General features: G+C 51.1%; 1 protein-coding gene across 1 annotated transcript in view; it reads left to right on the forward strand.

The window, feature by feature from the left end:
- Window positions 1-17,763, forward strand: part of TRIO (trio Rho guanine nucleotide exchange factor) — a gene marked incomplete at its 5' end in the record, with an annotated part of 370,926 nt that extends 353,163 nt beyond the window's left edge. Inside the window, 10 exons of the mRNA XM_082651933.1 lie at window positions 539-1,344; window positions 5,204-5,451; window positions 6,967-7,105; window positions 7,927-7,954; window positions 8,140-8,302; window positions 8,585-8,706; window positions 10,039-10,117; window positions 11,818-12,018; window positions 14,715-14,853; window positions 15,431-17,763. Of these exons, the coding sequence (XP_082508059.1) occupies window positions 539-1,344; window positions 5,204-5,451; window positions 6,967-7,105; window positions 7,927-7,954; window positions 8,140-8,302; window positions 8,585-8,706; window positions 10,039-10,117; window positions 11,818-12,018; window positions 14,715-14,853; window positions 15,431-15,973 (2,468 nt within the window). The 3' untranslated portion in view covers window positions 15,974-17,763. The remainder of the gene's footprint in view (window positions 1-538; window positions 1,345-5,203; window positions 5,452-6,966; window positions 7,106-7,926; window positions 7,955-8,139; window positions 8,303-8,584; window positions 8,707-10,038; window positions 10,118-11,817; window positions 12,019-14,714; window positions 14,854-15,430) is intronic.
- Between the last annotated feature and the right edge of the window lie 6,739 nt (window positions 17,764-24,502).

Here is a 24,502-nt window from a genome sequence, read left to right on the forward strand (position 1 = left end):
GGTAGCTGGGCTAAGCTTTCCCAGCGCGGGAGCCAGCTGGTACCGGTGGAGTCCCAGTTGAATCTCCCCTGGCAGCCCTGGGCCTCACCGTTGACCCTGGCCGTCTGCCTGGGATGCTCCAGGCCGATTCCACTGCTTTTCACTTGGCGGAGATGCTAAGGCTGTGCTGGCTGATCCTGGGCAGTAAACTTCTCCCCGCGGCAGCGCACCTCCTCCGTCACCCTGCACTTCTGCTCCCCCCTGCCTCGCACACGCAGACGGCCCTCCACGGGGCCAGTTTAACTCGTTCATGAACAGGAGAGTCGTTAAATTTAAGAGCTTTTCTTTTGCCTTCCCTGATGGGTGGTGTCAGCCTGCTGCCTGGAGGGTGGGTGGGTGTTTCTGGATGACGGTGACTGGAAGTTGGTGGCCACCCTGTGACTTGACCCTGGGCCATTAAGCCAGCGCTCCCTCTCCATTCATCGTGCCCCCTTTTCCCTCCGCCCCTGTGACCGTCCTTTTCTCGGTGCCCTGACTGAGTCTCGTCTGTGTCTTGCAGCCTTGACATCACCCATCGAGTATCAGAGGAACCACAGCGGGGGCGGCGGCGGGGGCAGCGGCGGGGGCGGCGGCGGGGCCCCCAGCGGCGGCGGGGGCGGCGGCGGCGGCAGCGGCGCAGGCAGCAACCACAGCGGCGGTCCCGGCAGCTGCGGCGGCCTCCCCAGCGCGAGCAGAAGCAGGCCCTCCCGGATCCCCCAGCCTGTCAGACACCACTCCCCCGTGCTGGTCTCCTCTGCAGCCTCGAACCAGGCAGAGGCAGACAAGATGTCAGGTATGTCCACTCCCGGCCCGTCACTGCCTCCTCCCAGCAGCAGCCCCGCCCCGGAGGCTGGCCAGCCCGCCAGGGCGCCCCCCAGCGGAGAGCCCGAAGGTCCCGAGCGAGAAGCGGAGCCGATCCCCAAGATGAAGGTGCTGGAGAGCCCCCGGAAGGCGGCCGGGAACGCCGCGGGCGCGCATCAGGACGGACCCGCCAAGGAGGCGCGGAGCGGCCCGGGCTCCCTGCCGCCGGGCAAGCCCAGGCCCGGGGCCATCTCGCCTCTGAACTCTCCTCTCTCCGCTGCGTTCCCCTCTCCGTTCGGCAAGGAGCCCTTGCCCCCCAGCAGCCCCCTGCAGAAGGGGGGCTCCTTCTGGAGCTCCATCCCCGCCTCCCCCGCCAGCCGGCCCGGCTCCTTCACCTTCCCGGGGGACAGTGACTCCCTCCAGCGGCAGGCGCAGCGCCACGCGGCCGCCAGCAAGGACACGGACCGCATGAGCACGTGCTCCTCGGCCAGCGAGCAGTCCGTGCAGTCCACCCAGAGCAATGGGGTAAGAGCGCCCGGCCGCCTCCGCCCGCCCGCCCCGCTGCCTCTGTCCCGCGGCTCTTCTGCTAAACCTCCCGCGTGGCCGCCGCTGTCCTCGTACTAACTCTGGGCTCCCGGCCACTGCGCTGCGGTCACCAGCTCCATCCGCCCTGTGCCCTGGCCGCGCGGACACGCGGGGACGCCTTCTAACTTCCTGCTCCCGCCGGCGGACGGCGCGCTCTCATCTCTACTAACTCGCTCCTTGCTTTGTTTGTGTCTCCTTAATACGGGAAAGCAGATCATTAACCTTCCGAATGCAGCATCTCTAAGCCTCTCACGTTTTCCGAGCAGCAGCGTATCTGGGAACTTCCTCTCTCGCCCCTGCCTTCCTCGCACACTTTTTTTAGGGGGGTCCGTGCCCCTGCTGTCTACCTCCTGCGTCAACTGAAACCTGTACACTCTAAGTTTTCTGCTCGTCGCTTGGTTGTGCCCTTTTATGCCTTAAATTAATCTTTGCAGCGTTGTTGACTCATCTGCTGAAAAAGGGGAAAAAAAATCCCTCAAGAAATTTCCAACAGCAACTCAAAGCAAACTAAGCTGATACAGTGGGGGGAAGGAATCTCTCCAGTGGAAATATTTCCCCCCGCCCCCCCCCCAAAAAAAAGAAAGAAAAAGTTTCACTGTGGAAGAGAGAGACTGCTTTAGGGCCCCTGAATGTTGGGCTCCGGCCGGCGGCTGGGAGCGGAGGCGCAGGCAGGCTGGATTCCCAGCGCCCGCGCTCTGTCCGGCAGGGGGCGCAGTGCGGGCTGCGGGCGCCGCGGGGCGTCGCGGATCGCTATCCGCGTTCTTAGCAGAAGGGTTACTGGGGGGGCTTGGCCCCCATCCTCTGGCTTCCTCCCTGTCCTACCCGACTGCTTCCCACACGGCAGGTGGTCTGACCCGTAACACCTTCCTAAAGGCATGCGTGAGGGAATAGAACTGTTCTATTGCGTGTATGTTTGATCGCTTTATAAATTTTTAAATACATTTCCCTAAAAGGGTCTGTGTCTCTCTTTATAAAAAAAAGAAAGGAAGCAATCCGGGTTTTGCATGTCTCTCTCTTTCCTCTGGACTTCCGTTAATGCCTTGTTTGGGTGGACATGGCCTTATTCGTTCCTCTTATTTTTTGTTATTTATTTTGTTACCCTCGGTCTTTAATTGAGGAAGAAATTGGAAAACGGGTCTTGGTACGTGTACCCTGTAGTCTTATTCTCAGAAATAAGCGGTCAGGGCGGGCCTCCTCTGCGGTGGCCGCCACCAGCGTCCCGGTCGTGGTGCCTGACCGTGTCCTGCAGGGGAGCCTGGACCCCCACCTCTAGTTAGTTCTGAAATGCTAGGTGTGCAGGTGAGCGTCAGCATGGTTGCAGCCAGAGGAAGAGACCCAGAGGCCCAGTGATGCTGTTCCTGCCAGCACCTGGCTGAAGGTTCAGGGTGCAGGCGTGGCCTCGCAGCCGAGGCCCCCTCCGAAATCGGCCACGGGAGCAGCTCTTCAGCCCATCCTAACCTGGACGCTTTCCCCTAAGCGCCACCCGCCCCAGCGTGGGAGCCCGTGCTGGTCTCTGCGCCCCCCGTGAGCGTGCTCGGTTCCCGGCCCTGCCTGGCTCCCCCCGGGATGCTTACTCTGAGGCCAGCACCGTCGCAGGCGGCACACGTTCTGGCAGGTTTTAGGTCGCAAAGGTGCCTTTTATTTCTGCCTCTCACTGTTTCTTATGTGGTTGGTAACCTGGAAAGGGAAACTGCCGGGGAGTCCGGGTGCCTTACAGAAACGCCCTGGAGGCCTGGGAAGACCACGAGAGGCTTAGAATGGGCATGAGAGTGTCCTCTACGACTCCTAAGTTTTTCGGTCAAGAAGAGCTACCGCCCTGCCTGCTCCCCCCGATTCAGACTGTCTCATCCCCCTGGCGGTCAGCAGCGGCCTCCTCCCTCCTTGTCTGCTTCCGTGAAGCTGTCTGCGGTCACAGCCCAGCAGCTGTGCCTAACCCACGGCCCAGGTCCTTCTTCCTCCTTTAACGCACACCTTCTGGAAAGTTCTGCTGAGAGCAGGAGTGGAGTGGATGTGGATCAGCCCAGGCAGTGACTGCGCCAGGCCCGAAACGTGGACACACTACCTCCCTGCATCCGCCCACCCAGGCAGCAATAGAAGTACAGCCCTGCCTTTCTCTCAGAGGCCGGGTGACCCGTGCAAATCCCTAACCTCCACTGTGTGAGGGGTGGTGATTGTGCCCACTGACATTAATTGAGATCCATTTTTAAATGCCTCATACTTAGATCGGTACATAGGAGGTTTTCAGAAAGTACTAATAGCTGTTATTATCCTGGCAAAATACTCGCATTACGAGACAAAGGGTGGTACGCTACACGATAAAAAAGAGCCGTGCCACAGAGGTTGGTTTTGTTTACATTTTCTAGCAAATGTGGCTTTGTAGTCTCAACACTGTTGGGTGTTGCTATATAAGTCACGCTAAAAGGATAAAATTGCGTGAAGGGGTGTGCACAGGCCAAAGCCCGACGTGGACATCCACGAGGGACGGGAACACGTACCAGACTCCTCAGCCGCGACAGGACCGAGAACCTGGCACTCCGGTGTATTTAACTTCGCCACCCGCTGTGGGCCTAGAGTCCTGGCCCCTGGAATTCCCAGCACACAGGCTCCTTGACAGCGGTCAGCCGTCTACTCCGGTGTGTCTCAGTAGCCCAGAGCCGTCAGGCATATGGCAAGGTTGCTGACAGTCGCGCCTACACCGACCCAGGACCTGCCCCAGACATCCGAGAGACCAGCGGAGGGAAGCAGCGGAGCCCTGGGAAGCCGTGAGCGGCCAGACAGCGTCTTTGGTGGGAGCCCCTGAGAACAAGCTAGAGGGGCGCCTGACGCCACTTCCACATCCCAGCTGTTGACGGGGGGATTGAGCAAGATGCAGCTCCGGCTTTGGAGGTCTCAGCTTCCTCTTCATCCCCTGGAACAATGGGGTCACTTGGTAAATGACAGCTCGGGACAAACACCATTTGTGTTTCTTCTCCTCAGCAGCTAACGCCACTCAGCTTGTGAACCTGAGTAGATGGTCTTGAGAAACGATCTGTGTTTAACTTTTGCAGTCTTGCTCCATTGAGTGAGATACTGGACATGTATTGGGTGCCTGCCACGTGTCAGTCACTGTGATGGACACTAAAGACACAGTAGTGACCTGAAGACATCGGGTACCACTGGGACTCCAAGATAAGGGGAAGATAGGCTTTCCCACGCCAGGGGCTGTCCGTGAAACTTGAGTTGTGAGGCCAGTGCTGTCCACAGCTGCTCTGCGATGCTCTGCCGTCCCCACGACAGCCGCACCTTCAGGACAGTTGAATCGTCACGCTCACAGGAGGACCACCCACCCAGGGATACATACAGGAGGCAGAGCAACTCTCCATGAGAGCAGGACAGTAGTTGGTCTGCTTTTCAGGTGTCCCGCATTCCTCCTTTAGAAGGGAAAAAAGGTGGAAATGATGAGCGATGCCAGCAGCGTGACGGTCACAGTGACAGGACTGTGACATAGATGGAACCCAGCGTGGCATCAGCATGAGGATGAGCCATTCCTCTGATGGTGCAAGGAAGATGGGACTGAAATAATCAAGCTTCCAAAGTAGAGTGTCATCATCACTGTGTCGTTCCTAAATTGCTCTCTAGAGAAAGCCTGACGGTCAGTTACTGAAAAAGAGGCACCAAGTTAGCTAAAGAGTGTGGAGGCGTCCGTCCAGTGGGCCCTGCTCTGGGCCGTCGTGCCGTGGCGCACGCTGACGAGCGACTTCGTGTCATCAGATCCCATTTCAGTTGCCCTCTGCCTTTTTGTCCATCTTTCCCTCTACAGAGTGAAAGTAGCAGCAGTAGCAACATCTCCACCATGTTGGTGACACACGATTACACGGCAGTGAAGGAGGATGAGATAAACGTCTATCAAGGAGAGGTCGTTCAGATTCTGGCCAGCAATCAACAGAACATGTTTCTGGTGTTCCGAGCCGCCACTGACCAGTGCCCCGCAGCCGAGGGCTGGATTCCGGGCTTCGTCCTGGGGCATACCAGCGCAGTCATCATGGAGAACCCCGACGGGACTCTCAAGTGAGTGCCCGGCGGGGCAGCCGTGGCGGGGCGGGGGCAGGCGGCGCTGAGCACAGACGAGGCACAGAGGCCCTGGGAGGGTGAAGCCCATTGAGAGAAAGCAGTGCTGTGGTCTGTTGAGCCAGGTCATCTCTATACACAATGTGGAACCCCGCAGTGAAGGTGGGGCGCGTTCCATCTCTCAGACCTGTTCTGATGGGTTCTTTTAATAACCTGCCTTTGTACACACATAGCTTTTTTAAGCCGCTAGACAGAGCATCACGGTATTTTAGTTCCCAGAGGTCTTGGGTGAGGGGTGAGGACTTTCCAAGGGCCCCTGACTCGTATCGGGCGCGCTGAGGGTGCATCACTGAAGATCCTCGTCCCGGGAGCTTCAGCTAAAGATCCGTGTGGTGCCACTGCCGACGTGCCTTGTGTATATTAGGTGACTTTAGTCAAGTAACTTGACACCAATTTTGCCGCGTTAAACATTACTTTAAAGAAAACTGAGTTCAGGGGCTGGTTTCAAACTCCGCCCTTCGCTGAATCTCTCTGGCTGTAGGAGGCGCCAGCCAGGTGGCTTCTGGCAGTGGAAGTATTGCAAAACTGTGATTTTTAAGCTTCCAGAGGCTTCAACCCAAAAGACCAGACTCAAAGGCACAGGCGGTGGTCACGTTCCTCTCCAGGCATGGCAGTACCCCTGGCTGGTTTGCAGCCCAGCCTGGCGAGCCTTCCAGCACCACCCCAAACCTCTGGGCTAAGCACCTATACCCCATGGGGAGTCCAGGCTTGGAGTTCAGGCTACAAAGAGCCCATCTTCCTTGACAGTCCCTTGTCCTGTTTCTCCTTGATACACAGAGATATTTTATTCTAGTACATTGTTCAAGAATCCCATTTTATACTTTGTTTCCTCAAAAATATTCTTAGGCCCTGTATTAGGGTTCTCCAGAGAAACAGAACCAGTAGGGTGTATGTGTGGTCAGCGGGTGGTTATTGTAACCACACGGTTGTGGAGACTGGTGAGTCCAGACCTACACTGTGGGCCAGCAGGCTGGGGGCCCAGGAGAGCCAGTGGTGCAGGTAAAGTCTGAAGGTATTCTGCTGGAGAATTCCCTCGTGCTCAGGGAGGCTGGTCTTTTTTTGTTCAACTCAGGCCTTCAACTGATTGGATGAGGCCCACCACGCTATGGAGGGCAGTCTGCTTCACTCTACCAGTTGAAATGTTAATCTCATCTGGAAACACCCAGAATGATGTTTGACCAAATATTTAGGTCCAGTCAAGTTATACGTAAAATTAACCATCACAGACACCTTTGTATTTAATCCTTAAAATTTGATTTAAGAAACTTGGGTTTTATCTCTGGTCATTGAGAATCTCAGAAAAGTTTTCCTTCGCTGAGATCCCTGTTCCTAAAGGAATCTCAGTCACTCTATATCCGTGTAAATTGGACAGTCCGCTTTTCTTTGATGCTCTCAGGAATTGTTTGCTGAACACCAGGAAAGCGTAATACTAACAATGTGTTGTGGTCCCCCTAGGAAGTCAACATCTTGGCACACAGCACTCCGTTTAAGGAAAAAATCTGAGAAAAAAGATAAAGACGGCAAACGGGAAGGCAAGTTAGAGAACGGTTATCGGAAGTCTCGGGAAGGACTCAGCAACAAGGTATCTGTGAAGGTGAGCAAGGGTGTCTCCAGGAGCCTGTGCTCCTCGGGGAGCACACAGGGCTGGTGCCGGCCCAGGAGGAGCCGTCGCGGACCTGGCACCCAGCCTTGCCTGGCAGCAGCCCGCCTCTCTCCGCCCTTTGAGCAGACCTGCAGGGCTTTGTAGGGTGCTCTCACGGGCAGTGTGGCGCAGGTATGCATACGTACTCTGAGGAGCCGGGTATACGGGTAAACCCCTAAGCGGGCGCATGTGTAGCTTGCAAAGAAGGCTGCTGGATTCCCAGAGGGAGCAGACACTAGGACCTCAGAAGCAGACAGAGCACAGAGCAGCTGTGGCTCAGACCACAAGGGAAGCGACTAGACGCCAAGATGCAGGTTCACTGCTGCAGCAGATTCCCTCGGCGGGTGCTTCAGTCCACTTTCCTTCTGTAATCAGAGTGCCTTCAACCTGTGCAGGTTTTGCCTGGGGAGAAAGGAAATATCTCTTGAGGGGAGCTCGAGGCCCCTGAGTCAGGGCCCTGGCCATTCTGCGGAAGTGGGTGGTTCGGGGATCTGCTGGACTCAGCCCACAGGATGAGTAAAAGGGACTTCTCTGAGTGTAAGCAGCATTTGTGCGTTTGTGGGTAGGAAGAAAAATCTCTCCTACACCCGTGTGCCACGAAGCCTTCCAGTGCATTCGAAGGCAGTCGGAACGTGGTCGGTTTTGATTGATACGCAGGCAAACCAAGTCGTGTTTCCTTTCATCTTTCAACAACTGTAGCCCTAGAGTAGAAGCAGTGTATCTTAGAGTAGCTCATGTATCTGGTTAATAGCGGTGCGCTTTTTCCATTTCAGCTTCTCAATCCCAGCTACATCTATGACGGTGAGTTCTGTTCTTTTTCTTGCAGACTTTAGAGGGTGGGTCCACGGGGCGTTTCAGGACACTCGAGTGTAGCCTGTGGACGTGGGTTTTCTGTGGAGCAGCATCTCCTTCATTTGTTGGGGGAGGTTGGTGGGCACAAGAGGGGGCGCTGGGTGACCAGTGTTACTGACTCCTTTCTCGCGCAGTTCCCCCAGAATTCGTCATTCCCTTGAGCGAGGTCACGTGTGAGACAGGGGAGACCGTTGTTCTTAGATGTCGGGTCTGTGGCCGCCCCAAGGCCTCGGTCACCTGGAAGGGCCCTGAACACAACACCTTGAACAGCGATGGTCACTACAGCATCTCCTACAGGTGAGGGAAGCCCCCTCGGGGGTCAGTTTCCCAGGCAGTGAGCATGACCTTGTTCCACTGGGACTGACGCGGCCGATTGCCTGAGTCACCTCTGGCCCTGGAACGTCTCCCGTGAAGGAAGGTGTCATACCTGGGCGTGCAGCTAGGATTGAAATCCCACTTGAAATTGCCCGTCAGCATTTGAGCTCCTCATTTCCTGTGACCCCAAAGGAGAGAGGTCGGGGGGCTGGCGGCGGGGAGAGCTGAGCCTTTCTGAACGCCGTGTGCCCTCCTCTGTGGCAGTGACTTGGGAGAGGCCACTCTGAAGATCGTTGGTGTGACCACCGAGGACGACGGCATCTACACATGCATCGCAGTGAACGACATGGGGTCAGCCTCGTCTTCAGCCAGTCTGAGGGTTCTAGGTAAGCTGCACCCCGAGCCCCACACACTCTCGATGTGGCCTGAGATACGTGACAAGTCACTCGGAGGCTGCACGGAGCAGGCCAGCCTCTGGGACACCCGGGCGGGTGCCCTCGGGCAGGGGAGGCGCACGGTGAGGGCTTCCGCCCACGGCCACTGAGCGTGTGAGCGTCTGGTCCAGCCTCCAGGTGGGAGCAGGGCAGCCTGTACTCCTAGTGTTCAAAACATTCTCGTCTCCAGCTTCTCACTTGTCCGATTGTTCAGTTGGTGCTTTAGTTCTAAGAGAAGCTCCTCTCCGTCAGTCTCACGTAGAATAGAATGGAAAGAAAGGAAAGATGGGAGTGTGGGTGAGCCCCGAGCAGGCTCTGTACCCGTCCTAGACCGTAACAGCCCTTCCAGAGGGTGGGACTAAAGCCCTTGCTCCCTCCATGCCCAGCAAGGTCTGATCTCTCTCCTCAGCTAAACTCTGAGCTGCTGGCAGCAGAACTCATATCTTAGGCCTTTTAGAATTTCCTGTAGATGCGCCTGACGTATGCACATGCTTAGTGAGCAACACATACTGGCTGATTTCCAGCTACCATTTCACAGGAGGCCAGCTGTGCCAGCTGTGCGGCCCAGGGCTGCTGAGATTTCTCCTGGGTCCTCCAGCTGCACCAGGTATAGGATGCAGCCTCCTAGAATGACAGTTAAAGAACTAAAATAAGTTAAGTAAATTAAACAAAACCAACTTTTTAAGACTATGGTAAGTAAATAAATAAAAGGACTAAAAGATGAATTGAGTCCAGGAGTGCCCTGTGTGTAGACAGTAAACAGAATTGTCTTTAGAAGTTTATATGCTGTATATCTTAATCCCATATATTTTAACCTCGTAAGTTAAAGAAGGGAAGGGTTCTGGTTTTGGATCACAGCGCAGGAAAGGAAGATAATTTTGAATTTGACAGTAGAGAATCACCAATGTTCTAATTTTTAAAAGATGTCAGAAAAAGTATACAGGTGATTTTTTTTTTTTTTTTTTTTAACAAATCACTGGTGAAAGCAAGGGAGCTTAGGGAGACAGAAGGCTGTTCCTAGGAATGGTCTTACGGAAGTGCAAATGGGAAAATAATGGAAAAGCAAGTGCGTGTTTATTTCTGTCACATAAATCATCTTTGTCTCATACTAAGTCCCAGCGCAGTGTGGGTTTTATACTTCCGGTGCGTCTCCATTTCCACGAGCCTCCGTTCAGACGCTCAGCAGCGCGAGCAGCTGCCACATTGGACAGCGCAGGGCTCTAGTCTCCTTCCCCAAGAGGCGCCCCGTACACCAGCCTCAGGGAGATGCTGCCTTTCTTGCAGGTCCAGGCAGTGATGGCGTCATGGTGACCTGGAAAGACAACTTTGACTGCTTCTACAGCGAAGTGGCTGAGCTCGGCAGGTATGGTGGGAAACCCGGAGCCCCTCCCGAGATCGCAGAGTCAGAGACACAGCTCTGTAGGAGCCCACAGAGAAAGTTCAGTGGCGGACTTTGCCAGCAGTGGGAAGTTAGATGTATTACATCCGAAATGTAAGCGGTAATTGCCTGTTGGTATTAAACGCGGAGGAAGAGAGGAGGAGATTGCCAGTGCAGGTTCCAGGAGAGAATCAAGGCTTCATACCGGGAGCCATCCGGTGACGTGATGAGTCCGCTTCTGCTCCGTGCCCAGGCAGCACTGGCTATGCCCTGTTCTTGGGAGGATCCAGGGAAGAGTCACTCACGCCCCTTCTCGTGGCACGTGATTCTCCTCTGGAACCCAGTTGAGAGGGGCTGCATGTGTCCTTCAGGTCTCGGCTGTGCCTGGAGATTAGGGTTCCCCTGCGTGGACCAAGAGGGGCTTCGACAGAGAGGGGCTGTTCCTCTCTGGACGGCAGCCAGGGCTCAGGCGGCGGCTCAGCGGCGCCCTCGGTCACCCTGCTCCTTCTGAGGTGGCACGGCACTCGGCCACACCTCATGTCGCATCCCGTAGGGCAAGAAGAAGGTCAGAAGCACGACAGCTGAGCTTGTCCCCGTTATAAAGCTTTCCGAGGACCGCCCCCCCGCCGCCAGCAGCAGCCTCGTACACGCCGATGGCCGTTCCTGGGTCCGCGGGCCCCAGGGATCCGTGCACACGCCTGTGTGGACCAGCCCGAAGTGCCTGTCAGTCATGTGTCGCCACACGAGGCTCAGCCCTGCTGTCCAGAGCAGCAGAGATGTATCACTTTGTGCGGTGTGCCACTGACCGGAGTTACTCTCTTGGTCCCTCCTGGGCTCGGTCAGCTGCCACCCCCATGCCTCGCCCACGTGTCTGTGGCCTCTGTCCACATAGACGTTCACCCTGGGCCTCCTCGTGTGATGGCAGTCGCAGCCCGGGAGAGCAGAAGCAGAGGCTGCCGCCTCTCAGGGCCCAGCTTCAGAAATCAGCAACCACACTTTGTCCACATTCTGTGGACACAAACAGCCACCCGCCAGCCCAAATTCAAGGGAGGAGAAAGAGACTCCGCCTGTCCGTGGGAGGAGGGGCAAAGCAGTGTTCCCACCTTCCTCCCCACAGTCTGCACTCCCCAGCCCCCAAATCTCATCCCACCGTGGCAGCCGGCTCAGGCTTGAGGTCCAGGATCTTGTTATCCGGATCCAGTCGAGGTGCAGCCCAGGCTTCCTGGGTGCAGCTCCGGAGACCACAAACTAGAGATGAGTTACCAGCCCCCCGACTCACGTCCTGCAGCGGCAAGGCAGACACGGTGATGACAGTAGACGCTCCCGTCCGAAGTGGGGGGCGTGGGGTGCCCAGGAGCCACCTAGTAGTCCGTTCCAAGCTGCTTCACGCGACGAGGTTTCCACGAGAGCAAGGTGGAAGCCGCCTGGTACATCGCACGATGTCACTGCTGCTCCATTCAGCGGCGGCAGGAAGTCACGTGGCTGTCCTTAGCCAGACGGAGCCCGCCTCTGGGAGGGGAGGAGACAGGACAGGCACAGGCACGGAGGGGCGCGGCTGCAGCCCCTCCGCTGGCGGCTGGGGAGAGCGGGGCCACCAGCTGGGGAGGCTGCCTGGGTTCAAAGAGTCTTTTCTCCGAGACACACTCAGAGTCCTCTGAAAATGACCTTCTCCACCTATCTTCCAGGGGCAGATTCTCTGTCGTTAAGAAATGCGATCAGAAAGGCACCAAACGCGCAGTGGCCACTAAGTTTGTGAACAAGAAGTTGATGAAGCGCGACCAGGTCGCCCACGAGCTTGGAATCCTGCAGCACCTCCAGCACCCGCTGCTGGTTGGCCTCCTCGACACCTTCGAGACCTCCACCAGCTACGTCCTGGTTCTGGAAATGTGCGTACACGCCCGCTGCCTCTCCTCTTTCTAGCGCTCGGCCTCGACTCCAAGTGGTCTTGCTGTTTATTCTCTGAGAAGTATAGAAATCAGGATGTTAGGATTCACAGAACTTCTAAAAAAGCACGTCTGCTCTCAGAGACCACAGTTCTAGAGCTTTCCAGCAATGCTAGAGGGAAGTACAGCTGCCTGACGAGGAAGCACAAGCCTAGCATCCAAATGCTCCCCCCCACCAGGCTCCCTCGGGGGTCTCAGCCAACCTGGAGATGCCCCCTGGTTCCCAAAGGTCCCGAGAGGCCAGGCCTCTGCGGACCACAACCCTGCTCGTGCTCTCAGGCTGACCTGGTCCCACGTGTCTGCCCAGCTGGGCGAGCCCGGCTGGTGGGCGCCTGCAGTGGGCCGGCTGAGACCTGCTCACGTCCGGTGCTTCAGCATGCAGCTCTGCCCCGGGGCCCGTCCTGCCCCTCCGAGGGTGATTAGAATGGGAGCGTAGCTGCGCCCTCTGGAGGCGGGTGGCTCCCCCCAGGGCAGCCCGCTGGTCCCCGTGGTACATACTGGGCCCTGTGTGCCATCTCAGGAAACGTTTGCGTCGTTTAAAGGTAAAGTGTGAGAGCTCTGACCCAAGAGCAGGGGGCCTCAGCCTGGGGACATTTTGCCCCCCAGGGGACATTTGGCAAAGTCTGCAGACGTTTTGCTGGTCACAGCTCACCGCCCTGCAAGGCACAGGGCGGCCGTGCAACAGAGGACCGTTGTCCCAAAGGATCAGTAACACCGGGTTGAGAAGCCCTGCCCTTAGAACATTCTGGTCTCTCTGAGACACCTCGTCATGTAGCTTTGTTGAATTTCCTAGTTCTCCTTTTCAGGGGGAGTCATTTCATACATTTCCTTGGATTCCTGAGTCCGTTTCCATCGGCCGGAGCGCCATCTTTTGTGCCATTTCCTAGTTCTTTTTTTTTTTTTGCGGTACGCAGGCCTCTCACTGTTGTGGCCTCTCCCGTTGCGGAGCACAGGCTCCGGACGCGCAGGCTCAGCGACCATGGCTCACGGGCGCAGCCGTTCCGCGGCATGTGGGATCCTCCCGGACCGGGGCACGAACCCATGTCCCCTGCATCGGCAGGCGGACTCTCAACCACTGCGCCACCAGGGAAGCCCCATTTCCTAGTTCTTGACACGTTGTTGGGAAGAGTGGGCCTGGCAGGAGGGCCAGCCGTGGAGCCGCGCGGGGCGTGGTCACAGGGACCGTGAGCTCCTCGCTCGCGGGCACTCCCTTGAGGCCCCGCACCCGCCATCCCATTGGTCACATCCGTAAAGACTTTGGAAGTGCGGCCGCATCACAGCCTTCACGGGTGCAGCTGCTGCAGGGCCCTCGGCGCCAGGTCGAGCCTCAGCCTCGCTCCCTGCCGACCCCGGGCAGGGAATGTTTCGAGGGTGTCCCCGCCCAGGGCTCCCGCTGGCCGCTGGAGCATCTCTGTGGGCCTGTCCAGCCCTCTCTCTGGCGTAGCAAGCCTCCCAGATGGCGGAGGGAGCAGGAAAGGCCTCCGCCCTCCCCAGCTGCCCCCAAGGCTGGCCATCGTGTGCGAAGGGCAGGTCAGCAGACCTGGGGCTCATTTCTCAACCTTGGCTCCCGTGGACGCTCAGCGACTTGAAGGATCGTTATGGGGCTAAAACGATGTCCAGGCAGAGGCCTGGCCCCTGTGGGCCCTCAGTACCGGGGAAGGTGCTTTCTGGCTCTAGAAGCTTGGTGACTGAAAGCCTCTGCTCATCTTCCCCAGGGAGTTTCAACAAGAAAGAGAGGCCTAGAGTCCTTGTCAGAAATCTCCTGCAAGACCTCGGTTTCTGGTTTACGTTTTCAGTGCATCCAGCTGTCATTTCTTTTCACTGGAAACTAAATGGTTTGGCCTCATCATTGCTGTTAACAGGGTTACTGTTTGTAACAGACTACTTCCTACCGAAGTTCCCTTGATTGCTCGACATTACCAAACAGGTGGCTGATCTTTCCATAAATTTCTGTTTTGCAAAGAGGGCAGCCTAGCCCAGTGTTCAGGGAGGCCGGGGCCAGACCACCTCCTTGCAAGTCTAGCCTTCCCTTATGAGCTGTGTGACCTTGGGAAAGTTACATACCTTCTCTGTGCCTCCGTTGCCTCATCTGTAAAATGGGGACCATAAATCACTCTTCCCAGAGAGTTGTTGTGAGGATTTAGTGAATTGATAGAAAGCACTTAGTCCCTGGCACAGGGCTGCTCTGTATAGGTGTTTTTTAAACGTTAAAAGCAATTTCACAGTAGGAAGACTTTGAGTCCAACATGAAGCCCTCACTGTGTTGTCTGTGTCTTAACGTTCTCTCGTTCAGCCGTCACATGACCCATTTTCCAGACGACGAGACTAAGGCTTGGGGAGGTGGTCTCACATTATCCCCTCCTCCAGCAGCCTGCTGGGGGCGGGGTTGGGGAGCCTGGGTGCACCCATCTCTGCCTCCCAGTTCCCTCTGTGGGTCCAGATGCCGTGTTTCCCACTTGTGCCTCCACAGTGAGCTTAAAAAGAAATCGCCCCTTGATCCCGTCCTGCCTTCAGGTAGAGGCATGATCCCCAAAAGCTGACAGAACAGTGACAGCGGGGCACGGAGGTGATGCGTATATCGCAGGAGACGGGTCTGAAGTGACCGACCCGCACCGTAACGCGTATTCCTCCCTCTGCAGGGCTGACCAGGGACGGCTCCTGGAATGTGTGGTGCGATGGGGAAACCTCACGGAGGGGAAGATCAGGGCATATCTGGGGGAGGTTCTGGAAGCCGTCCGTTACCTTCACAACTGCAGGATAGCACACCTGGACCTAAAGGTTAGTGGGGCCCCGGGGACGGGAAAGCTGAGGGACCCCAGCGCGGCCATGCGGGATGCAGAGCCCACTCTCGGCCTGTCCTCTGAAGCCAGGTCAGGAGCCCGCGGGGACTGGGGACCAACACAAGGAGTGGGAGATGGGAGCAGTGATTTCTAATCTCTGTTTTTAAACGTTGGATATACACAAACAATAAAGTACCAGGTAAACGTGTGAGCTCTTCAGACATTTCTTGCGATTTCAGGGGGTTCCTGTGAGTGTCGCTGGGTCGGGGTGGGGCTGGAGCAGGGTGACGGAGGCGGGAGGCGGAGGGGCACTGCTGCCACCGCCGGGAGGGAAGTGAATCCCCGGCTTCACTCACCGGCACAGTTTAACACAGCAGCTGCGCGTGACAGTTGCGGAGAAGTCAGGGCAGCTTCTGCTCTGGGTTGCCTCTGTGTCCTCCTCCCGAGGGCTTTGTCCTGTTTTGCACGTGGACGGTCGGCGCCAGTCGACCTCGTAGATTCCTGGTGAGCCTTGCACCTCAGCTTGAGACTGGGGTTGCCGGAGTGGATGACGGTTGTCTTGTCCTGTCTCCTAGCCCGAAAACATCCTAGTGGATCAGAGTTTAGCCAAGCCAACCATCAAACTAGCTGACTTTGGAGATGCTGTCCAACTCAACACGACCTACCACATCCACCAGTTACTGGGGAACCCCGAATTCGCAGCCCCCGAAATCATCCTGGGGAACCCGGTCTCCCTGACCTCGGACACGTGGAGTGTTGGAGTGCTGGCCTATGTGCTTCTCAGCGGCGTGTCCCCCTTCCTGGACGACAGCGTGGAAGAGACCTGCCTGAACATTTGCCGGCTAGACTTTAGTTTCCCAGATGACTACTTCCAAGGAGTGAGCCAGAGGGCCAAGGACTTCGTGTGTTTCCTCCTGCACGAGGACCCTGCCAAGCGTCCCTCGGCTGCACTGGCCCTCCAGGAGCAGTGGCTGCAGTCGGGCCACGGCAAAGGCGCGGGCGTCCTCGACACGTCCAGACTGACCTCCTTCATTGAGCGGCGCAAACACCAGAACGATGTTCGACCGATTCGTAGCATTAAAAACTTCTTACAGAGCAGGCTTTTGCCTAGAGTTTGACCTATCTTGAAGTCCTTTCTCATTCTCTTTCACCTGCCAATCAGCTGTTCATTTGAATTTTGAAGAGAAACACAAACCAACATAACTGATCAGCTGCCGTACGTTCATCGTGTGAAATTGCATTCCGAGTGAGCTGTGCTCGGCAGTGCCTGGGACTCGGGCTGCAAGCTGTGCTGGGGTGGAGGACCTTCTCAAACACTCTGCGGGGGCGGAGACAGCATTGCTGTGTCACAGTCTTTTATTCAGGTTTCTGCAAAAAAAATAAAAAGAAACTTTTTTAAACGAACATGAGTAGAATTTTGCAAATTTAACATTTTCCAGGATTTCTTCAAGGAAGCGAAATGCCTATGTTCAACCACTGGTGTTAACGAACAAAACAGAGATACTGGACACCTCTGGGGAAGACCCCGGCCCCAGCGGCGGCCGTCTCCGTGGCCTCGTCCAGCTCGGGGTCCACCTGGCTCTGAGCTTTTCCAGCTGCCTGGTCTGTGTGCCTCTGGCCCCTACGCCAGACCAGGCTTCTGAAACGTGCATTCAACCTCAAACTTTTGCATAAAAATAGAATGAATCGTTTTGCTCTGACGAAATGTAGGCCTTACTTGTATATAAGACTGGTCCTGCCTTCGGTCTGTCCTTCCCCCACCCCCCCGCTCCCCGCCTCCTGCCCGGGGCTTCCTCTGGGGGTCCGAGGGGTCTGCCCACCCACCGAGGACATCAGGTTGGCTCCTGCCCCTCTGCCCCTCCCCACACGTCCCACCCCCAAGCCGTCAGTCAGATTGTTGAGCAGTATACAGTCAGATGAAAATACTGTAAATGCACTCGTTGGGGTTTTTTTGGTTTTATTTCATATCATGTGCAATGTTGTGGCTTTAACATTTTATGCAACTATTTATGAAGACCTCTGTTGTACCTGTAATAAATATATAGAAAAAGCACATACTTCGTACGGTGAGCTTTATGGTTTTGTGCGTGTGTCGGGGGGGGTGGGAGGGGGGTCTTTGCCCTGTGCCATCGGTTCAGAGAGATTAACTCTTCGTGAAATTTGTCAGTTTTGAGGACTGTAAAAAGTGATTTCATACTCTGAATATAAAACTGGATAATAGGGTAATGTTTTAAATTTTATTATGCTATTATTCAGAATGCCAAAGTATTATTTTTTTTCTCCCAAAATCAGTCTGGACATTTCCTACTTTTTAGACTTTTTGACATTCAACTTTCGGTACAAAAATTGGCTGGATTTTGAGCTTTTGGTAAGAAATAAAAGCCAATCAAGCAGTAGCCGCCTTGAGGCTGGCATTGGCGTCTGTGGCACTGTGGCAGAATTCACGCTGGTGTGGGAGGCCCTCAACAGAAGACGCTGCGTTTCTGGGCACGCTTGAATTTTTCTGGATGTCTTTTTATCCTCGTTGTGTGAAATACACTAAAAAAAAAAAAAAAAAAAGCCCGCTTCCCAAGCCAGCCAGACACCTGGGTCTTCAGCCATGAACTGGCGTAGTTGAGCTTTGCAGCTTCCAATGTATTTTATTTATTCTTTTGTTGGGTTTTTGTTTGTTTCTTGTAAAATTGTACAGAAACTTTTTAAAAGAAATTGGATTCAAAACTGGATGTGTATTCGTAACCTCACAACTTTTATTTGTGTATTGTTTCTTTTATTATTTCAGTTAAATTTTTACATTATTTTGCATGTATATTTCTTTGTACAGAGACCTTACATGTTTACACAGTATGATGTGATGTAAATATTTTATTTTGCCATCAGTTATTTTAAAAAATTAAACATATTTGCCTGATTTTTGTGTTAGGCCTTTTATTCAAGTTGGTCACTATTGAATCAAAAAGCGAGATCAATGAGGGAGAGACTAAAGGAGAGGCCTCCGGTGGGTCAGGGGAGGGGCGTGGGAGGAGAATATTCTGGATTGGGAATCCACTGCAGGCCACCAGAAACGGGAGTCGGTCATACCCCTGCAGACTGGTGCACAGCCCAGACTCAGAAGGTATTACAGAGACGCTGCACTGGTCCTGGTTGGAATAACTAAGGTGCCCCCGGTTCTTGATGAACGCATAATCAGAGCAAGGGGAAAAGCGGTTGCAACTTGGCCACAGAAAAGCAAAATTAATGCTGTTCCGATGGATTAAAGCACATGAAACACTAGGTTCCAGCACCTGCATTAGGAACAATCCCAAGAACGAACACCTGCGAAGACCGCCCCCCCCCCCCCCCCCCCCCCGCCCAGTGGTGGCTTCTGCCTGCTTCTGACAGCAGGTCATCTTTCCTGCTGAACACTACCATCTCTCTGGTTTTGATTCCTTTTTGCTTTCTTTTTGGACTTGTTCCCCCTGGGATCATGACTCTTTGCTCAGCACACTATAAAGGCTCTATTTTTCATCTGTTTGATCCTGAAGTTAAGTGTGAGAGGATGACATTTGTGCTAAGACCCCAAGTCCGGGCGTGGGAAGCTCGCTCCCCCTGAGGTGTGTGCTTCCTCCCGGGTGCCAGGACAGCGGTGGTCGGTGGGCCCTGGAGGGACGGAAATGCAGGGTCAGTCCTAATACGCCGCAGCAGCTCGGCGTCAGGCCCCAGAGGGAGTCCTGTGGCCACCACGTGGCACACCTCAGCAGCAGGAGGGAGGCAAGGGTCTGCTTTTTAATCGGACACTTGTTGAAGGAAGTAGTTATGTCTGCAGGTTAGCAAAGCATCCCACGAGTGAAAAGTGTCCTGTCATGATCACTACCTAGATTTCTCAAATAGCAAAATATTATTCTGCATGTTACTCTCTCTCGCTCTCTCGCTCTCTCGCTCTCTCTCTCTCTCTCTATATATATATATGTATATGTATTTTAATCCAGGCATTCTCTTTAGTTCTAAAGGAAAAAGATTACCAGTATTTTTGTGCAATAAATTATGAGTATCATAGCAAGTCATATCCAAAGAATATTAGACCATTGGAAGGAAAGGCCTTTCAACTGTACATCTTTGAGACATAACCGTAGAGACAAAGAATCCGTGGGATTGATAGGTTGCTCTGTGTGTGAGTGTGTGTACATGATTTAACTTACAAAAAATAAAGTACCCAAACCATAAGTAAATAGCTCAATACATTTCTATACATGTGTTCGTACCTGTGACCATCACCCAAAGCAAAATAGTCCAATATTTCCACCGTCCCCCAGAAGATTCCTCCAGCCCCTTCCCAATAGGTCCCTACCTGCCAGAGCTGATGGCTGTTCTGATTTCTATCACCCATGAATTAGTTTGCCTTTGAACTTCATGTAAGTAGGATCATCTAGTATGTGTTTTTCAAAATCAAGCTAAACTTTTTGTTGAGAGATCACTGTAGTCATATGCAGTTGTATGAAATGTACCCTTCACCGAGATTTCCCCAGTGATAACATCTTGAAAACTCTTAACACTGTGTCACAACCAGGATTTTGACGTCAGTACAGTCAAGGTGCAGGGCATCCCATCGCCACCAGGATCCCTCCTGTTGCCCTTTTCTAGCCACACTCACCTCCCTTCTGCCTTTAACCCCTGCCAACCACTGATCCATTCTCCATTTCCATATCTTGTCATTTCCATAGTCTTACATGAATGGAGTCATATACTACATAACCTGAGATGGATTTTCTCACTGAGTGTAATTCTCTGGAAATTCACCCAGGTTGTTGTGGGTATCGAGTTTTCCTTTTTATTTACCAAGTGGTATTCCACAGTGTGGATGTACCATAGTTTGTTTAACCATTCACCCATTGAAGGGCATCTGAATTTTTTCCAGCTTTTAGCTGTCACAAGTAAAGCTTCTATGAACATATGTGTACAGATTTTCATGTGAACATACGTCGTCATTTCTCTGGCATAAATGTCAGGCAATTGGCAGATCGTATGGTAGTTGCATATTTCATTTTTGAAGGTTTGCTAAAATGTGTTCCAGACTCTACCATTTTACATCCTCACCAGCAACGCATGAGTAATCCAGTGTCTTCAGATCTCTCCCAGCATTTGGTGTTGTCACTGTTTTGGCCAGGGGTAGAGGGGGCATTCTGACAAGTGCATAGTGACATGTTGTTGTGGTCTTAATTTGTGTTTCCCCAATGGCTAGTGATGTTAAACATTTTCCATGTGCTTAATTGCTATCTGTTTATCCTCTTCTGTGAAATGTCTCTTCGTGTCCTTTGCCCATTTTCTCATTGGAGTCTTTGGCTTTTTATTGTTGAGTTTTGAGAGTTCTTCATATATTCTAGATACTAGTCCTTTGTCAGAGATGTGATTCACAAATATTTTCTCCCACTCTGTAGTGTGTCTTTCAGTTTTCCAAACAGGATCTTTCATAGAGAAAAATATTTTAATTTGATGGAGTCCTACTCATTAGTTCTTTCTTTTCTGGATCAAGCTTCTTGGTATTGAGTCTAAGAACTCTTTACCTAGCCCTACATTGAAGCTTTTTCTCCCAAGTTTTTTGTTTTTTCTAAACGTTTTTAAGTTTTACATTTAAGTCCATGATCCATTTTGAGTTAATCTTTGTATAAGGTATGAAATATAAGTTGAGGGGTTTTTGTTGGGTTTTTTTTTGTTTGTTTTCTTGCTTTTGTTTTGCAGATGGATGTCGAGTTGTTCTAGCACTGTTTGTTGAAAAGGCTACCCTTCTTTGATTTTGTTAAAAATCAATTGGACCCATTTATGTAGGTCTATCTCTGGGTTCTCTGTTCTGTTCCACTGATCGAATTACCTGTCCGTCCACTGAAACCACACAGTTTTGATGAATGTTGCTATTCAATAAGTCTTGAAATCAGGTAGACTGTACTGCTCCCACCACTTTAATCTTTTTCAAAATTGTTTTAACTATTCTAGTTCCTTTGCCTTTCCATATAAATTTTAGGATACTCTTGTTTTTATCTACAAAAGATCTTGCTGGAGGTTTTATAGAAATTGCGTTAAACCTGTATATCAATTTGGGAAGAATTGACATCTTTACTATGTTGAGTCTTCCAATCCATGAATACACTGTAGTTCTAAATTTATTTAGATTTTCTTTGATTTCTGTCATCAGCATTTTGTAGTTTTAAAATTTCTTGTATATGTTTCATTAGAATTATGCCTAAGTATTTCTCTTTTTTTAAGCAATTATAAATACTGTATTTTTTCTTTTGGTGTCCATGAATTCATTGCTACTATTCAAAATACAATTAATTTTTTAATGTTTATCTTTTCTACATATTTGCTAAACTCACTGGTTCTAGGTGTTTTTGTAGATTTCTTAGGATTTTCTACATAATTATGTCATCTGCAAATAGAGAACAGTTTTATTTCTTCTGTTCCAATTTGTATGCCTTTTATTTCTTTTTCTTTCCTTATTTCACTAGCTACAACTTCTAATATTATGTTGAATACAAGTAGTGAGAGCAGACATCCTTGTCTTGTTCCTCATCTTAAGTGGAAAAGCATTCCATCCTTCACCATGAAATACAATGTAAGCTATAGATTTTTATACATACTCTTTACCAGGGTGAGGATGTTCTCCTCTACCCCTGTTTTTCTGAGAGTTTTTATCATGAATGGGTGTTGAATATTGCCAGATTTTTTCTATATCAATAGATATGATCATGTAATTTGTCTTCTTTAGCCTATTAATATGGTGCACTATACTGACTGATTTTTTGAATATTGAGCTGACCTTGCATCCTTGGAATGAACCCAACTAAGTCATGGTGTATCATTCTTTCTGTGTTTCTGAATTGTATTTACTAATATTTTATTAAGGATTTTTATGTCTATATTCATAAGGAATAGTGGTCCGTAATTTTCTTTTTTTGTACTTTCTTTGTCTGGTTTTGGTATTAGGTACTACTAGCTTCATAAAATGAATTGAGAAGTGTTATCTCCTCTTCTGTTTCCTGGAAGAGATTGTATAAAATTGGTGTTAATTCTTTAAATGTTTGGGAGACTTCTCTAGTGGAACCATGTGGCCTGGAGATTTCTTTATGTGAAATTTTTGCTTTAATGAATGTACTTTCCTTAATTGTTATAGTTATTCAAATGATCTATTTCATATTGAGCGAATTGTGATAGTTTGTACTTTTCAAATGGATCTATGTCATGTCTAGCTATTCAATTATTGATAGAAGAATGTTGAAGTCTCCAACTATAATTATGGATTTTTCTGTTTCCTCTTTCATGTCTATCTGGGTTTGCCTCATACATATTTTGCAGCTCTGTTCTTTGACACGCACATACTTGGGATAACTATGTCTCCTTGGTAGGTTAACCCTTGTATCACTATGTAATATATTCCATTCTTCTCTCTAGTAATTTCCTTTGCTCTGATACCCACTTCATCTGATATTAATGTAGTCGCGCCTACTTTTTTTAAACTAATGTTTGCATCATATATCTTTTCCATCCTTTAACTGTTAACATACCTATATCGTTATATACGAGTAGATTTCTTACAGACAACATACAATTGGATCATGCTTTTTAATCCACAGTGCCCATTTCTTTTAGTTGGTGTATTTAGATTATTTACATTTAATGTAATTATTGGTAAAAGTAAGGCTTAAGCCTGCACTTTTATTTTTGGATTTATTGTTCTTTTCTCTGGTTTCCATATCTTTTCTTTTGCCTGCCTTCCTGTGGGTTGCTTGAGCACTTTTAGAATTCCATTTTGATTCATCTCTACTGATTTCTTTGTATCACTTTAGTGGTTTCTCTAGGTATTATATATCCATAACTCATCACAGCCTACCGGTGTCACCATTTTACCACTTTTTGTGACACTTCCATCCCTTTTTGTCACATTATCCTCTCCAGTTTATAACTGTTGTAAATATCTCCTCTATTCGGAACACATCACACAATGTTAGAACTTTGCTTCAACCGTCAAACATAATTAAAAGGACTAAAATGTACTCTATTTACTCATATTTTTGCTCTTTCCATCGTTCTTTCTTCCTTCCAGATATTCCAGGGTTTCTTCCTTTATCCTTCCCTTTCTACTTAGAGAACTAACTTAAACCATTCTTTTAGGGTAACATAAAATAAGCCGGCAACATATTCCCTTAACTTTCCTTCATCTGAAAATGCCAGGATTTACCCTTTCATTCCTGATATTTTTCCTGGACGTGGAATTCTGGGCTGACAAGTCTTTTCTTTCAGCACTTAGAAAATGGGCCACTTCCTTTGGGCCTTCATGACTTCTGATGAGAAATCTACTGTCATCCAAATTTTTTCTCTTACAAGTAAGATGTTTTTCTCTCACTTTCAAGATTTCTTTGTTTTTAATTTTTGCAAGTTTGTCATGATGTGTCTTAGTGTGGATTTATTTGTGTTTTTTCTGCCTGAGATTCATTCAGGTTCTTGAATCTGTAGGTTTATATCTTTTGCCAATTTTCAGACATTTTTTCCGGTATTTTTAGAGCCCTGCCTTCTTTCTTCTCTCCTTCAAAGACTTCAGTGACATGAGTAGGTAGACATTTTTGACTTGGTCCCACAGGTCTCTGAGGCAGTGTTCTTCCCCTCCCCACCTCCCCAAGCTGTTTTCTCTTTGTTGTTCAGATGGGGTAACTTCTATTTTTCTATCGGCCAGTACACTGAGTCTTTCCTCTCTCCACCCATACACTCCTATGTTGAACCCATACACTGAGTTTATTTTGGCTGTTGTATTTCTGTGTTCTAAAATTTCATTTGGTTTTTCTTTATATCTTCTATTTGTTCACTGAGACTTTTGATCTTTTCATTTATTTCAAGCACATTCGTAATTGTTCCCTGAAGGGTTTTTATCGTGGCTGCTTCCAAACTTGTGTCAGATAATTCTAACACCCCTGGCATCTCATGATTAGTGTCTATTGCTTATCTTTTTTCATGCAAGTTGAGATTTTCCTGGTTGGTATCATGAACGATCTGCACTTGAAATGGAGACATTGTAGTTATTATGAGGTTGAGAGACTCTGAATCTCAGTTAAACCTTCTGATTTAGCTGGCTTTCTCTGACACCTTTCCAGCAGGGGGAGGGGGCTGGGTGCTGCCTCATTAATGGTGAACAGGGTTCTGGGTTCCACAAGGCCTCCTCAGACACCACGGGGAAGATACAAGTCCTGACCCTGCACTAGGCCTCCTCTGACACCACCCCAGTGGGGAAGCGAAGGGGTCTTGTGATCGCTTGGTAGGATGGGAGCGGAAGGGTAGGCTCCCCACAGAATTCCCACTGCTAAAAGGAGTTGGGAGATCTCGTTACTGCCCTTAGGGGATGTAGGTCCCAGCTCCCTATTTGGCCTCCTCTAACACCACCTTGGCTGGGGGCAGGGGGTCCCCCTTGTAACCTGGCAAGGGTGGGGATCTAGGCTCCCCCTGCATAGTCTTTGCTGCTGGGTGGGGGTGATGGCCAGTGTCTTCTGTAGTGTCTGGCTGAGTGAAAAAGTTATTGCCTGAAAGTTTTGGTCTTGCAAGGCTGCCCCTTCCCTGGTCCTTTGTCCAGAGAGAGCAGGGCTGTGTTTGGACCTTCGCTGACTGCATCTGTTGGCATTTCTGGATTGCAG

The sequence above is a fragment of the Grampus griseus genome, assembly GCF_964374135.1.
Source record: "Grampus griseus genome assembly, chromosome: 3".
Lineage (NCBI taxonomy): Eukaryota > Metazoa > Chordata > Mammalia > Artiodactyla > Delphinidae > Grampus > Grampus griseus.